The sequence below is a fragment of the Salvelinus fontinalis genome, unplaced genomic scaffold (genome assembly GCF_029448725.1).
Source record: "Salvelinus fontinalis isolate EN_2023a unplaced genomic scaffold, ASM2944872v1 scaffold_2452, whole genome shotgun sequence".
NCBI lineage: Eukaryota > Metazoa > Chordata > Actinopteri > Salmoniformes > Salmonidae > Salvelinus > Salvelinus fontinalis.
In genome coordinates this window covers 1-13,321 of record NW_026602661.1, presented here as the reverse complement: position 1 = coordinate 13,321, position 13,321 = coordinate 1, and the positions used below count along the sequence as shown (strand labels likewise).

Here is a 13,321-nt window from a genome sequence, read left to right as displayed (position 1 = left end):
AGATGCTACCGGACAGGACGGAAATAGTCCATGTTTGCTGCACGGTGTGACTAGCTAACAAGGCATTTTGACGTTTGAGATATCCACGCGTGTATTGGGTTGGGGTGGCTTTGTTATTTAACGAGGGCCAAAGTTTGCTCTGCTACGGCTGTGAAGTTGGCAACTGACATCAGCGCATGCGCGACTACAAGTGAATGAATGAAATTGTACAGGATGTTTGGCCTAACGTTCAAGCACTTCGCTGTTGGGCAGTAACATTTGAATTGTAAAAATTGCCATTTAGTAGGAAATCATCTCAAATGTAGTCTAAGCAGTAATCTACACTCATGTCTCCCACAGCTTGCTGAACAGAAGCATGAGTGTGAAACCAGGGGTCTAGATGTGAAGGGCAACAAAGTGGAACTGATCACACGACTACAGGCTTATCTGGAGGAACATGGTGAGCATGCAATAATGTATGGACTATATACACACGGGGTCGGGTTCCCATACTCAAATAAAGCCTGGTGCTGTTTCCAATCAATCAAATGTATTTATACAGCCCTTTTACATCAGCTAATATCAAATCAGCCGATGTCAATCAAATCAAATTTTATTGGTCGCATACACATATAGCAGATGTTATTGCGAATGTAGCGGAATGCTTGTGTTCCTAGCTCCAACAGTGCAGTAATATCTAATGACACACAAATCTAAAAGTATGAAAGTGGAATTAAGAAATATAGAAATATTAGGATGAGCCATGTTGGAGTTGTGTGTGTGATGGTATTTATGGACAGTGTGGATATAATACGTAGTATATCTGAAGAATACGTGAATAGAATAGTATTTGTACAGCAATAGTTGAATAGCATGGCCTTGACTAGAATACAGGATATACATATGAAATGGGGAAATGGTATTAAACATTTATTAAAGTGACCAGTGTTCCATGTCTATGTACATGGGGCATCAGCCTCTAAGGTGCAGGTATGAGTAACCGGGTGATAGCCAGCTAGTGACTAAGTTCAGGGCAGGACACTGGGTGGAGGCTGGCTAGTGATGCCTATTTAAGTCTCATTGTCTTGAGATAGAAGCTGTTTTTCAGTCTCTTGGTCCCAGTTTGGATGCACCTGTACTAACCTCGCCTTCTGGATGATAGTAGGGTGAACAATCCGTGGCTCATTTGGCTGAGGTCCTTGATTATGTAATTGGCCTTCCTGTGACACTGGGTGCTGTAGATATCCTGAAGAGCAGGCAGTGTGATATGTTGGGCTGACCGCACCACCCTCTGGATAGCCTTGCGGTTGTGTACGGTGCAGTTACCGTACCAGGCAATGCTACAGCCCGACAAGATGTAGGCAATGATACAGTCCGACAAGATGTAGGCAATGCTACAGCGCGACAAGATGTAGGCAATGATACAGCCTGACAAGATGCTCTCAATGGTGCATCGGTAAAAATGTGAGGGTCTTAGGGGCCAAATTTCTTCAACCTCCTGTTGCGCCTTGTTCACCACATCGTCTGTATGGGTGGACCATTTCAGATTGTCAGTGATGTGTATGTTGAGGAACTTTAAGCTTTTCACCTTCTCCACTGCGGCCCCATCGATGTGGATGGGTGCGTGCTCCCTCTGCTCTCTCCTGAAGCCACGATCAGCTCCTTCGTTTTGTTGAGGTTATTTTCCTAGCACCACTCCGCCAAGGCACTCACCTCCTTCCTGTAGGCTGTCTCGTCATTTAGGAATGAATGGAATTCTACAGTATTTCAATTAAATGACATGTATTTAAGTATTCTGTAGTGGGGACATAGATTTCAGTAATCTCTAAAAAAAGATTATACTTCAGGGGGAAAATGGTTTTGTATGTTTAGCTCACATAATATAATTTAAAAGTATGCATTAAGGTGTTTGTAATATGATAAACGTGTCACAAACAAATGTAGTCATTAATAAATTAATTTATATTGCTTCCAAAATATTTTTTCCAATATAATAAAATGCCTTATTAGTCATCTAGTATAGCCTATATATAAATCATTGGTGATTACAGAGTCACGTGTGAAAACTCGTGCGAATAAGTGAATAGCCATCTTAAAATACAACCTGACCCATTGCATTTAAGCCAATCTGGACTCTATGTCCCAAAGTAGTCCTAATGATTCTGGGATTTACCCTCAAATTGTTGCAGCTCTATTCTAATGAGGCTATTCAGTATTCAAATATTCTGACAATCCGAGCAATAATAATCAAATCTTGCCAGAATAAACAGTGAATAAAATACCACAACACTCTTGATGCATAAATTCAACAATCTGAGGAATAATAACTGGAATACAGAGGAAGTTGTACTGATTAGTGAAGCGTTTCTGTGTCAACAGAACAATAGGTCATACAATGCTGTTAAGAGAGACTACTTACAAGCAGGACAAATGGCAGGAATGTAAAGTTAATTAAGATTACTGGGGCGCTAAATTCATGCAGCTTTGTCCTCTCCTCCCTTTAGAACCATAACAGTCAGTGTAAAAAAAAAAAAATTGTATTAATATTTTATTGTCAAATTGTGAGACTGTTTAATGTGATAGCAAGCAATGTAGATAAATACAGCCACTGCAGTAACTAATTGAAAAGCCTGACTAGCTAACTTGATAACTAGTGCTAGCTTACTGTCCTCGTGGTATGACGTGCTAACTATGCAAGTAGCAAGTACACGGAAGATTTTATTACAACTAGCAAGCTATAATGTTTTAGTTTGCAAAATTACTTTAGCTAATGGTAGCTTATCCTCTCTTCAAGCAGCCAACAGCATTTCAAGTGGACAGCATGTGTGTGGGAAATTTGATTCTACAACCTCATATTCGGCCAAAAAGGAATTGACACATAGATAGGTTCAACGTGAAGTACCTGGCCATTCAAGCAATGTATAGGAATTCTAGATTCTAATTCTAGATCAACTGAAAAAGCACTATGCCCAAGTGTGTAAAAACCGAGACTAGTTAAAGAAGCTACTCCTTGCTGCACTCTATTTGGGTGAAAGTGAGGATATGGAATTCAGGGATTTCGATAAATACAATGGCGGGTCCCTCCCCCATGAAATGTTGCATTTCTCCACGAGCGGAGCAGCACACTCTCACCTGAGGTTGGTGCATTTGTGAGTAAACAAGAAGAATCGAATGGTTTCCCAAATGTCAACGGCATGATTGCATGCAGTGCAGAAGCTCTTCTGGGTGAGATAAAAGCAGAGATCAGAAAAGCCCCATTCTTTGCACTGCAAATCGATGAACGCCAGGACGCTCCGGCTGGGAATGGCAACACTCCATCATGGTTCAGTACGTAGACAATTCAGGAGTATTTCCTGGGTTTCCATCTGCACGAAGGGGGTGTTCTGACCTTATATGTATGGAAATGGCCGACCATGACTGCGAATAAAAAAAACTTGTGGGACAGTCTTACAATGGATGGGCCGTGTCTGCGCACAAGCTAAACATGCAGACGGAAAAAGTGAGGAAGATGGCCCACAACACTGTCTTCCTCAACTCCTACTCAAACCGTCTCAGCACTGTTGACAGAAGTAGATATTTTGTGATCTGAGGCCGTTCCCCTCGTTTTTGTTCCCCACCGGCTGGGGTTCTTCAATGAAACTTGGAGCGAGGTGAATGCTGACCGACTGCCACTGGACGTCCTCAGTGAAGTGGCGAACACCTACCACGCATTTTACGACACCATCAACCACATTGGGAACACGGATTGGGTAAAGGGCGAATCATCCTATGAAGCAAACAATCTTGTTTCGAAACTTGAGGATTTCCAGTTTGTGTTCCAGCTCTTCACCTACCGCAGGTTTTCTCCAACATTGACGTTGCATTTGACACTGAAGCACAAAGCAATGGATGTGGCAGCCTGCAAAGCATTGAGGAGCTGGTTCAACACATCCAGAGCAAGAAGTCTGACTCTGCCTTCGACAGCATCTACCAGAAGGCTGAGAGATTGGCTCAACACCCATGCGAGAGTCTCAAGTGGACAGATGACTTAGATCCACTGACACACTTCAAGGCTGTGTACTACGAAGCTCTGGAAACCCTCATCTCTCAGATCCAGGTTTGTTACGCACATCTGGATGACCTACGCTTCCTCGCTGCTGGATCCAGTGAAGTTCACTGACATTAACATCCATTTCGCAACAGACGTGGTGGATAGCCTGGTGAAGCTCTACGGGGGCTTCTTCAACATGGACAGGCTCAGAGTGGGCCTGAAGGCGTTCTACATAGGCCAAGGACAGCAGCAGGACAGCCACAAGCTCTGTGAATTGATCTTTTTCATCCGGTCCCAGAAGAACCCACTACCAGAGCTTTACAAGCTGATGTGCCTTGTGGCGACCATTGGAGTGACCTCAACCGACGTGAAGGAAAGCTTCCCCTAGCTGAAGCGCATTCAGGACTTCGTGAAAGGGGAAAAGCTGGACGATCAGCTCCACCAGAACATGGCCATGATGTGCATAGAGAATGAACAGTTGAGAGTTTGTCAGGAACTCGGGGAGCAGCACTGGTATGACAAAGTTACGAACCTCTGGGGCAGAAAGATCAAGGGAGAAGATGAATTCATCACCAAGGTATGTCACCTTTAGAGAGTGTGTGGGTGTCTGAGTGTGTGCCAAACTATACCACTCTTGCTTTGATGAAATGGCCTGGTTGTTGTTATTTAAAGCAGTATGAATGTGTTGTTACAGATGGCTGCAGAATGGTTTAAAGGACAGGCAGCAAAGAGGACCTCCACAGCAACAGAGGAATCTCAGGAGCCACCAGTCAGGAAGCATGATGACACGTTTTTTCTCGCCTGAATGATCTGAATCTAGATTACAACACACAGGTCTTTCCATCATTGTATGATTTTTTTGTGTGTGTAAATGAACTCAAGCTTACGGACAATGTCAAGGTGGTGAGTTATTCACAATTTTTGATGAACAAATAAGGTTTTATATGTAAGATGGCTAAATAAAGAGCAAAATTATTGATAATTATATTATTATTTGTGGCCTCGTCCTATAAGAGCTCTTTGTCACTTCCCACAAGCCGGGTTGTGACGACAACTCACTCATTCTCATGTTTAATACATTTATTGTATAGTTTGTGTGTGGCAGGCTTACAGTGATGGTCAAAAACAACATTTGTGTTTTGCTGGTACGCAGCTGGAGGTTGAATGTTTGAAGGGGTATGGGACTATAAAATGTTTGGGAACAACTGCCTTAGACAATTACCACCTCCACAAAAATATACCATATGTTGAATGCCTAGGCCTAGTTTTGAAAAAGTTATCTGATCAAATTAAACGCATATAAATAGAATGGCATCTCCATTCAAGTTAATTATACACCCATTCTATTCATTAGCAAAACATTTTAACTAAGCAAGACAGTTAAGAACAAATTATTATTTATACTTACAGCCTAGAACAGTGGGTTTAGAACCTGTCTTGTTTAGGGGCAGAACGACAGATACATATCTTGTCATGTCAGGGATTCGATCTAGCAACCTTTCAGTTTCTGGCCCAGCGCTTTAACCACTAGGCTACCTGCCGCCCCATTTAAAACAATTTGATTGCCGAAATCTGATCAGATAACTTTTGAAGAACATTGGCCGGGGGATTGGACAGATGTGAGTTCTCAGAGTTACTTTTATTTGGTTAGTAAATTATACTGATTACAGTAGAACCCCGATTTATTTCATTTTATAGGTGTAGCCAGCCTACTACAGTAGTTCCATCAACTCCCTTTTCTATTGCTCATTTATGCCAATCGAGCCCAGTAGATGGCGGTATAGGCCTACACATTCCTCATTTTCATTAGTGGCAGGTGCTCTATCACCGTCACAAGAAGCCAGCAGAAAACGAACGGGTGGACATTTTACATGAGGTAAGTTATTACAAGACGTAGATAAATTGACCCTTGATTTATGGTTTTTCTGAGACATTTATCCATGATAATAGTCATGTCAATGACAACCAGCAGCATACCACCCTGCATACCACTGCTGGCTTGCTTCTGAAGCTAAGCAGGGATGGTCCTGGTCAGTCCCTGGATGGGAGACCAGGTGCTGCTGGAAGTGGTGTTGGAGGGCCAGTAGGAGGCACTCTTTCCTCTGGTCTAAACAAAGATCCCAATGCCCCAGGGCAGTGATTGGGGACACTGCTCTGTGTAGGATGCCGTCTTTCGGATGGGACGTTAAACGGGTGTCCTGACTCTCTGTGGTCACTAAAGATCCCATGGCACTTATCGTAAGAGTAGGGGTGTTAACCCCGGTGTCCTAGCTAAATTCCAAATTTGGCCCTCAACCATCAGTCACCTAATAATCCCCAGTTTACAATTGGCTCATTCATCCCCCTCTCCCCTGTAACTATTCCCCAGGTCGTTGCTGCAAATGAGAACGTGTTCTCAGTCAACTTACCTGGTAAAATAATGAAGAAAAAAAAAAACAGAAATGTACATCAGAATTTGAGTTTAACAAGTTGTCACCTGTCACTTTGTTTTCGTGAAAATAAATATTGTTTTAATGACAAGAATTAGTTGCACTTTCTCCAGGTTGTGTATGACCTACGTTCATTGTAAAAAGCTTTGTTTGAATAGAACAACTTATAAAAAGGTGCCATTTTATCTTCTATGAATTCTAAAGTTAGTTTCCCCACCATATTTTGAGATTAGGTTATTTTACGGCTCACTTTTCTGCCATGTACAGTATAAAGATGTCAAGCCCTTAGACAGATCTCGATAAATAGGTAAATTGAGGCTCAATAAAAAAGACCCTCCAGTCTTTTTGTCCTCGTCTCAAATCCTTTATACTCATCTCTTTGCTATGGTCAAATTCATTCATGTGTAGAATTAAACAGCAAATGTACCTTTTTAAAGACCAGAGACGGTCTTAGACAATACTGCCATCTTCCAGAAAGTACTAGCCTATGCAATGTCATAAAGTACTTAAAAAAACGTTTATTACTGGAAAACAATACAGGTTGAGGTACAAAAATGGGCAATTACATTTGAAATTGCATCACATTTAGCCCTTTGGCGAACACATAAAGTCACTTACAGTCAGTAGTAAACAAAGCAAATGTTGAAAGCAGTTAGAAAAGGTGTCAAGCAACTAGCAATATCTTCGTAATGTTGACTAACAGCGATAGTTGTGCACGCAGATGAATGGGTATTGTGTGCCACATCCGAGGTTCCTCCAGCCCTGGCCCACTACAAAAAGACAAACAAAAATCTTAGTAATTTTATCTGGCATATTTTAACACTTCATACAGTTCCGGAACCAGGCTACATGTCATTACTTTTCAGGTAATATAATACTAATGTGAGTGTCCCGGATTTACATTTACTATGTTACGTCTAGTCCATGAGACCAGGCTGAACATCTTTAGGTTCATGTCTTACCAGCAGATTGCAGGTACATGCAGGAGTTGCTGGTTGCGGTGCTCTGGCTGTACCAGTTGGTGTAATACATTCCTGAGCGGTCGATCCACATCCAAGTTCCCTGAGTAAAGAAAGAGTCATAAGACTTAGCTGCACTACTATCCCTTACCACTAACAGATCTGATATCATACCTAGCTGCATGATTAAAATATCAGAAGCTATTTAAACACAAGGCCTAGAGTGTTTTCCGGCCATGTGCTCTGAGGGAAAACTCTAGGACCGGTCACTGTCAGAAAAACTCGGGGCGCTACGTATGCTTAGATGTCGGAGGTTTTCAGGGCGACCCTTTCTCTCACCTGGAGGTAGAATCCACCGATCCAGGCAGTGGCTCTGTTGGCTGTTCTGGTTATCTGTTGCAGGTAACGATACTCAGGGGAGGAGCTGGCGGAGGCCAGGCTGGCGCCCAGTTCATTGCAATGTTCCTGAAAGAAGAGCGGGGAGGTGAGGGGTGAGACACGTGCACACACTCACACAGTAGGCCTGCACGTGAACAAAAGTGTTGAGCTCCCTCATAGTGACATTACAGTATACAGACACAAACATTTTTTGAAAGTGCACAATTTGCAGTCATAGTAACTAATTCACGTCAAGATTTTAGACACTAAATATGTTACATTGAGAAGTGCGTTACCTCGGCTCCGAACCAGGACCGAGGAGTGTTCACAAACATGTAACACTTGGACTGATAGCTGAACCATCCGTCAGGGCAGAACCTGCGTGCCGCTGTGAACACGCAGATAAAATACAACAATGATTTGGCATTGTAATATAAGGAGTTGATATTGTCAGGAGTATGAACTTTCCAAAGTAAAACGTTTGATCTCATAATATAAAACATGAATGTTTATTTAGTCATGCTGGTGTTTTTTCCCTCCCTGCTGATGGGAAACCAAAACATTATTTCATTGTGATCATGCATTGCAAGGTGTACAATGTGCATCAATAGTAGAACTAATGATGGCTAACTTAACATCATTCCTCATGGAGAGTCCCTACCTTTATCGTTAGGTGCTGCTGCAGCCACCTCAACTGCCTCATTCTCATCTTCTGAAAAGACACCTAAACACATAATCAGACAAGAATATCACTTTGAAATCCACCAGCAACTCCCCGACAATGAGATTCAATATATTTATTTTCATAGCTAATATTTTATACGTGACCTGTAGTTTAATTAATTTGTTTTGTACCAATGTGAAGTAATTGTAATTGATCAGGAAATGAGGTGATGCTCCGCAATAGACAGTGATGCTCCTGCTTGATTAAAGCCCATAGAGCAGAACTGACCTGCGGCGTCACTCAGCTTCTCCTCTGCTGCAGGAGCCTCAACCTCAACAGCCTCCTCTGCAGAAACACGGAACAAGGAAATCAATTTGACTTTCATTCAACTGGGAATTGGGAGAAGTAATGATTCAGTGCTCTATTACTGCTCTCAATACAAACATAATTAGAGCTACAAACCTGGGGCACTTTTTGGCTCTTCTACCGCCACAGCATCGCTCTCCACAGGAACTTAAAGGGAAAAAACATATATTGTCATTAATCAGTAACAATGAATTACCCTGTGCTGTATTAGTGACATTGTTGAGTATTTGGCTCTCTTACCTGCTGCTGCCCTAGCAGAGAGTGTGACACAAAGTAGTGCAAAGATGATCAGAACCTTCATGGTGGTGATGATGGTGGTGCTGCTTGTCTGGATGAAAAGGTAGAGAACGTGTTGGAGAATCAACTAGAGAGTGATACACAATCATTTCAGACTATCACTAGACAAGAGTATTTCCCAACAGAAGACAACCTTAAAAATCTAGCTAAAAGTTCATCATCACCACAGTAAATACATACATCTAAATTAAGAAAGGGAGAGAAAATAAGCCAAGTTGAATGAGTCGACACTAGGTAACAGATGCTGTAGGACTTACCTTTTGTAGTAGGTAAATCACTCTTTTCTTCAGGTACTCTTCCTCGGGTAGGCCAGTGATGGAGTGATGAATGGAGATTCGTACTCTCTTTATATACTGTTCTGTCCCGCAAACTTTCACTTATGCACGTGCAGTGAATGACGAAACAGCATTGGACTTTGACACTTTATGACTGTGTTTATACTTCAGATAAAAAATTCAAGATTCAACCTGGACTCGGGGGTAGACATAACATAGTAAAAGTAAATCCAGGACACTGCCGTTAGTATGATATGTTACGTTTTGTATTCATTTGTAGATGTCCATCATTCGTTTCATATTATATGGTATGAATAAAAATGTGTATGATATGTTACGAATTGCAATTCGTACAATGTTATGAATTTGCAAAACATATATGTTACAAATTCCAATTTGTTATGGCTAATGTTAGTTAAGTGGCTCAGTTAGCTAGGTTGCTAATGTTAGCTAGGTTGCTAATGTTAGTCATGCTAGGGGTTGGGAGTTAGGTTAAAAGCTTAAGTTTAGGGGAAGGGTTAGCTAACATGCTAAGTAGTTGCTACGTAGCTAAAAAGTAGTAAATATTTGCTAATTAGCTCAAATGGTAAAGTTGTCCATGATAAGATTCGAACACACATCCTTTGGGTTGCTAGACATTCATGTTATATGCCCTCTCATCCACCCCGACCAACCACCCTACTTTGATCTTTGACCAACCACCCTTCTTTTGTTTTTGCCTGAAGTAACCTTCTGTCTTCTGTAACCATACCAAATGTAACATATCATACTAATTTGGGTTTACTATGTTACGTCTAGTCTTTGAGACCAGGCTGCCAGATTAGGAATTATAATACAGCCTTTATCAATGTCACTCACTGTGTTCTAGTAAGTGGTGGTAAAATAATAACAATGTCCTTATTGTGATCATGTCTGGAACGATGCCCTGGAGATCACCTTTAATTCTTTGCTGACCATAAACTGCTTCCTTAACCGACTTGATGTCATCCAAGGAGTGGGTCGGACATGAACAAATATTATGTTTCAGACTAACTATAATGTATCATCAATATGTGGTGACTGGAAGGGTATCAAACCCATGGAGACCATGTGTTTCCAGCTATTACTATGAGCTTGTCCTCCCCAATTAAGGTGCCACCAGCTACCTGTGTCATAAGTAGCCTTGGCTTCTGCGAGCCGAAACACATCATAGGAGCAGGAGCCTATCTCTTGTTTCTGCAGTGTGAAGCAGCTTGGAAAATATGTTTGTCTATTGCAAGGCCTAACCCCTAATCTATCTCCTTAATGCTGAATGCCAAGCAGAAATGCATTGGGTTCAGTTTTTAGTATGACTCAGCCAGCAATTGAACTCCAAACCTTCCAACTTCAGGGCAGACACACTAACCACAAGGTCACTGAGTTGGTAAAGTATATTAGGGGAGATGTAAAACACCATAGATTGATTACTAATCTGTTTGGTTTGTTTTCCTAGACACAGATTAAACCTACTCCTGGACTGAAAAGCAAGCTTTTCCAACCGTCTTGAAGGAGTTCCCACAAATGCTGAGCACTTGTTGGCTGCATTTCCTTCACTCTTCGGTCCAACTCATTCCAAACCATCTCAATTGGGTTGATGTCGGGTGATTGTGGAGGCTAGGTCATCTGATGCAGCACTCCATAACTCTCCTTGGTCAAATAGCCCTTACACAGCTTGGAGGTGTGTTTTGGGTCATTGTCCTGTTGGGAAAAAAATGATCGTCCCACTAAGCGCAAACCAAATGGGATGGCGTATCCCTGCAGAATGTGGTAGCCATGCTGGTTAAAGTGTGCCTTGAATCCTAAATAAATCACCAACAGTGTCACAAGCAAAGCACCATCACACCTCCTCCTCCATGCTCCACACATGCGGAGATCATCCGTTCACCTACTCTGCGTCTCACCAAGATACGACGGTTAGAACCAAAAATCTCCCATTTGGACTCATCAGACCAACGGACAGATTTCCACTGGTCTAATGTCCATTGCTTTAGTTTTTTTGGCCCAAGCAAGTCTCTTCTTATTGTTGTCCTTTAGTAGTGGTTTCTTTGCAACAATTTGACCATGAATGTCTAATTCACTCCTCGTCTCCTCTGAACAGTTGATGTTGAGATGTGTCTGTTACTTAAACTCTGTGAAGCATTTATTTGGGCTGCAATTTCTGAGGCTGATAGCCCCTTGGGTGCTGCCATAGTTACATTAGAAGTGCCCACCCAAGAAGGTTCAAGGTCATTGTCCACAGATAAAATTACATCAAATCAAGTTATATCTACAGTAGCTTTGATTGGACTGATTATGTCAACATCATACTTTCAAAATCTTCGCTAACAGTCATCATCATGAATCAAGTCGACAACTACAGACAACTCCTTTTTAATCCTTGTCATATGACGAGAAATAATGAAGAGAAATTATAGATTAAACATATCAGTGCTCATCGGCCATTGGACATAAACATTGCACAAGTTGGAAATCACAAATTCAACAATGAGTGGTGAGTCCAAAAATGTCTTGAATGCTGCTGCATAAATGATGTAATATGCCAGGGAGATGTGTATACTGTAGCTTAGAAAGTAATACTAAGTGTATGTTGTGTAGTAAGATGTTAGTAGCCCATGTGCATCACCCTAATAATTTGGTATTTTTTCCCCACTTAATTTAGTCTACTGTTGGTGTCCACATCACCAACAATCTGTCACGGTCCAAAAACACCAAGACAGTCGTGATAAGGGCACGACAAAACCTTTTTGCCCCCAGGAGACTGAAAAGATTTGGCATGGGTCCCCAGATCCTCAAAAAGTTATACAGCTGCACCATCAAGAGTATCCTGACCGGTTGCATCACCACCTGGTATGGCAACTGCTCGGCATCTGACCGTAAGGCGCTACAGAGTGTAGTGCGTATGGCCCAGTACATCACTGGGACCAAGCTTCCTGCAATCCAGGACCTATATAATAGGCGGTGTCAGAGGAAAGTCCATCAAATTGTCAGAGACTCCAGTCACCAAAGTCATAGACAGTTTTCTCTGCTACTGCACGGCAAGCGGTACCAGAGTGCCATGTTTAGGACCAAAAGCCCCCCCCCCCTCCCCTCCCAATTTGTTTTGTACACTGCTGCTACTCCCTGTTTATTATCTATGCATAGTCACTTCACCCCTACCTACATGTATAAATTACCTCTAACCTGTAACCCCGCACACTGAACCCCTGTATATAGCCTCGTTATTGTTATGTTATTGTGTTACTTTTTATAATTTTTTAACTTTTGTTTATTTGGTACATATTTTCTTAACTCTTCTTGAACTGCACTGTTGGTTAAGGGCTTGTAAGTAAGCATTTCACGGTAAGGACTACACTTGTTGTATTCGGCGCATGTGACAAATAAAGTTTGATTTGATTTGTTCTGACTTGGTGGTTCACATGTAGCCGATAACCTGTTTTAAAGAAATGTTATCATCAAATATTGTAAGAGCTTTCATTGTCTGCTTATATGCCCCCTCTATTTATCCTACAGTTCTGACTTGGTGTACAGGGAGAATACTGTAAGAACGACCCATGTTCTGAATTCTGTCGCTGTACATTTCAAAAGTGCTGAACAAATAGTTATATTGACAACATCTGTCCCAGCTCGGTTATTAATGTCTTAATCGAAATTACGGATTGCCTCTTATCCTCTTGCCGCCCCCTTATCCCATAGTTTGTACATCTCAATTGTCAGTAGAAACCACATTTGTTTAAGCAAGTCAGCCATATCAGCTATGCTTTTTTTAAAGGCAGTAAATGAGGCTGAATGAACAGTTTTTTCCCCCACCAAGATTTACATGCGAAAATCACCACTGTATACAGTATATGTATTTCTGTCAATACCTGTCAATAACAAGTGTGGCTGAAATAGCCAAATCCACTAATTTGTGTGTGTGTGTGTGTGTA

At 41.7% G+C, this 13,321-nt stretch overlaps 1 protein-coding gene and 1 long non-coding RNA gene across 3 annotated transcripts; one reads left to right on the top strand and one right to left on the bottom strand.

The window, feature by feature from the left end:
• The first annotated feature begins 43 nt into the window (after nt 1-43).
• Nucleotides 44-4,994, top strand: LOC129850903 (uncharacterized). 2 transcript variants are annotated; one of them, XR_008758885.1, is made up of 3 exons: nt 44-439; nt 2,777-4,586; nt 4,704-4,994. It is a non-coding gene; the product is annotated as an uncharacterized LOC129850903 (long non-coding RNA). The 2 variants fall into 2 exon arrangements; XR_008758884.1 differs by lacking the exon at nt 2,777-4,586.
• A 1,942-nt stretch (nt 4,995-6,936) lies between these two features.
• LOC129850902 (ladderlectin-like) lies at nt 6,937-9,409 on the bottom strand. The gene is made up of 9 exons (XM_055917075.1): nt 9,360-9,409; nt 9,046-9,169; nt 8,902-8,952; nt 8,728-8,784; nt 8,437-8,499; nt 8,072-8,163; nt 7,737-7,862; nt 7,401-7,500; nt 6,937-7,208 (listed from the first exon to the last, which is right to left on the bottom strand). Exons 2-9 carry the CDS (start codon nt 9,104-9,106, stop codon nt 7,135-7,137), a joined length of 624 nt encoding a protein of 207 aa, XP_055773050.1. The 5' UTR covers nt 9,107-9,169; nt 9,360-9,409; the 3' UTR covers nt 6,937-7,134.
• Nucleotides 9,410-13,321: the final 3,912 nt, after the last annotated feature.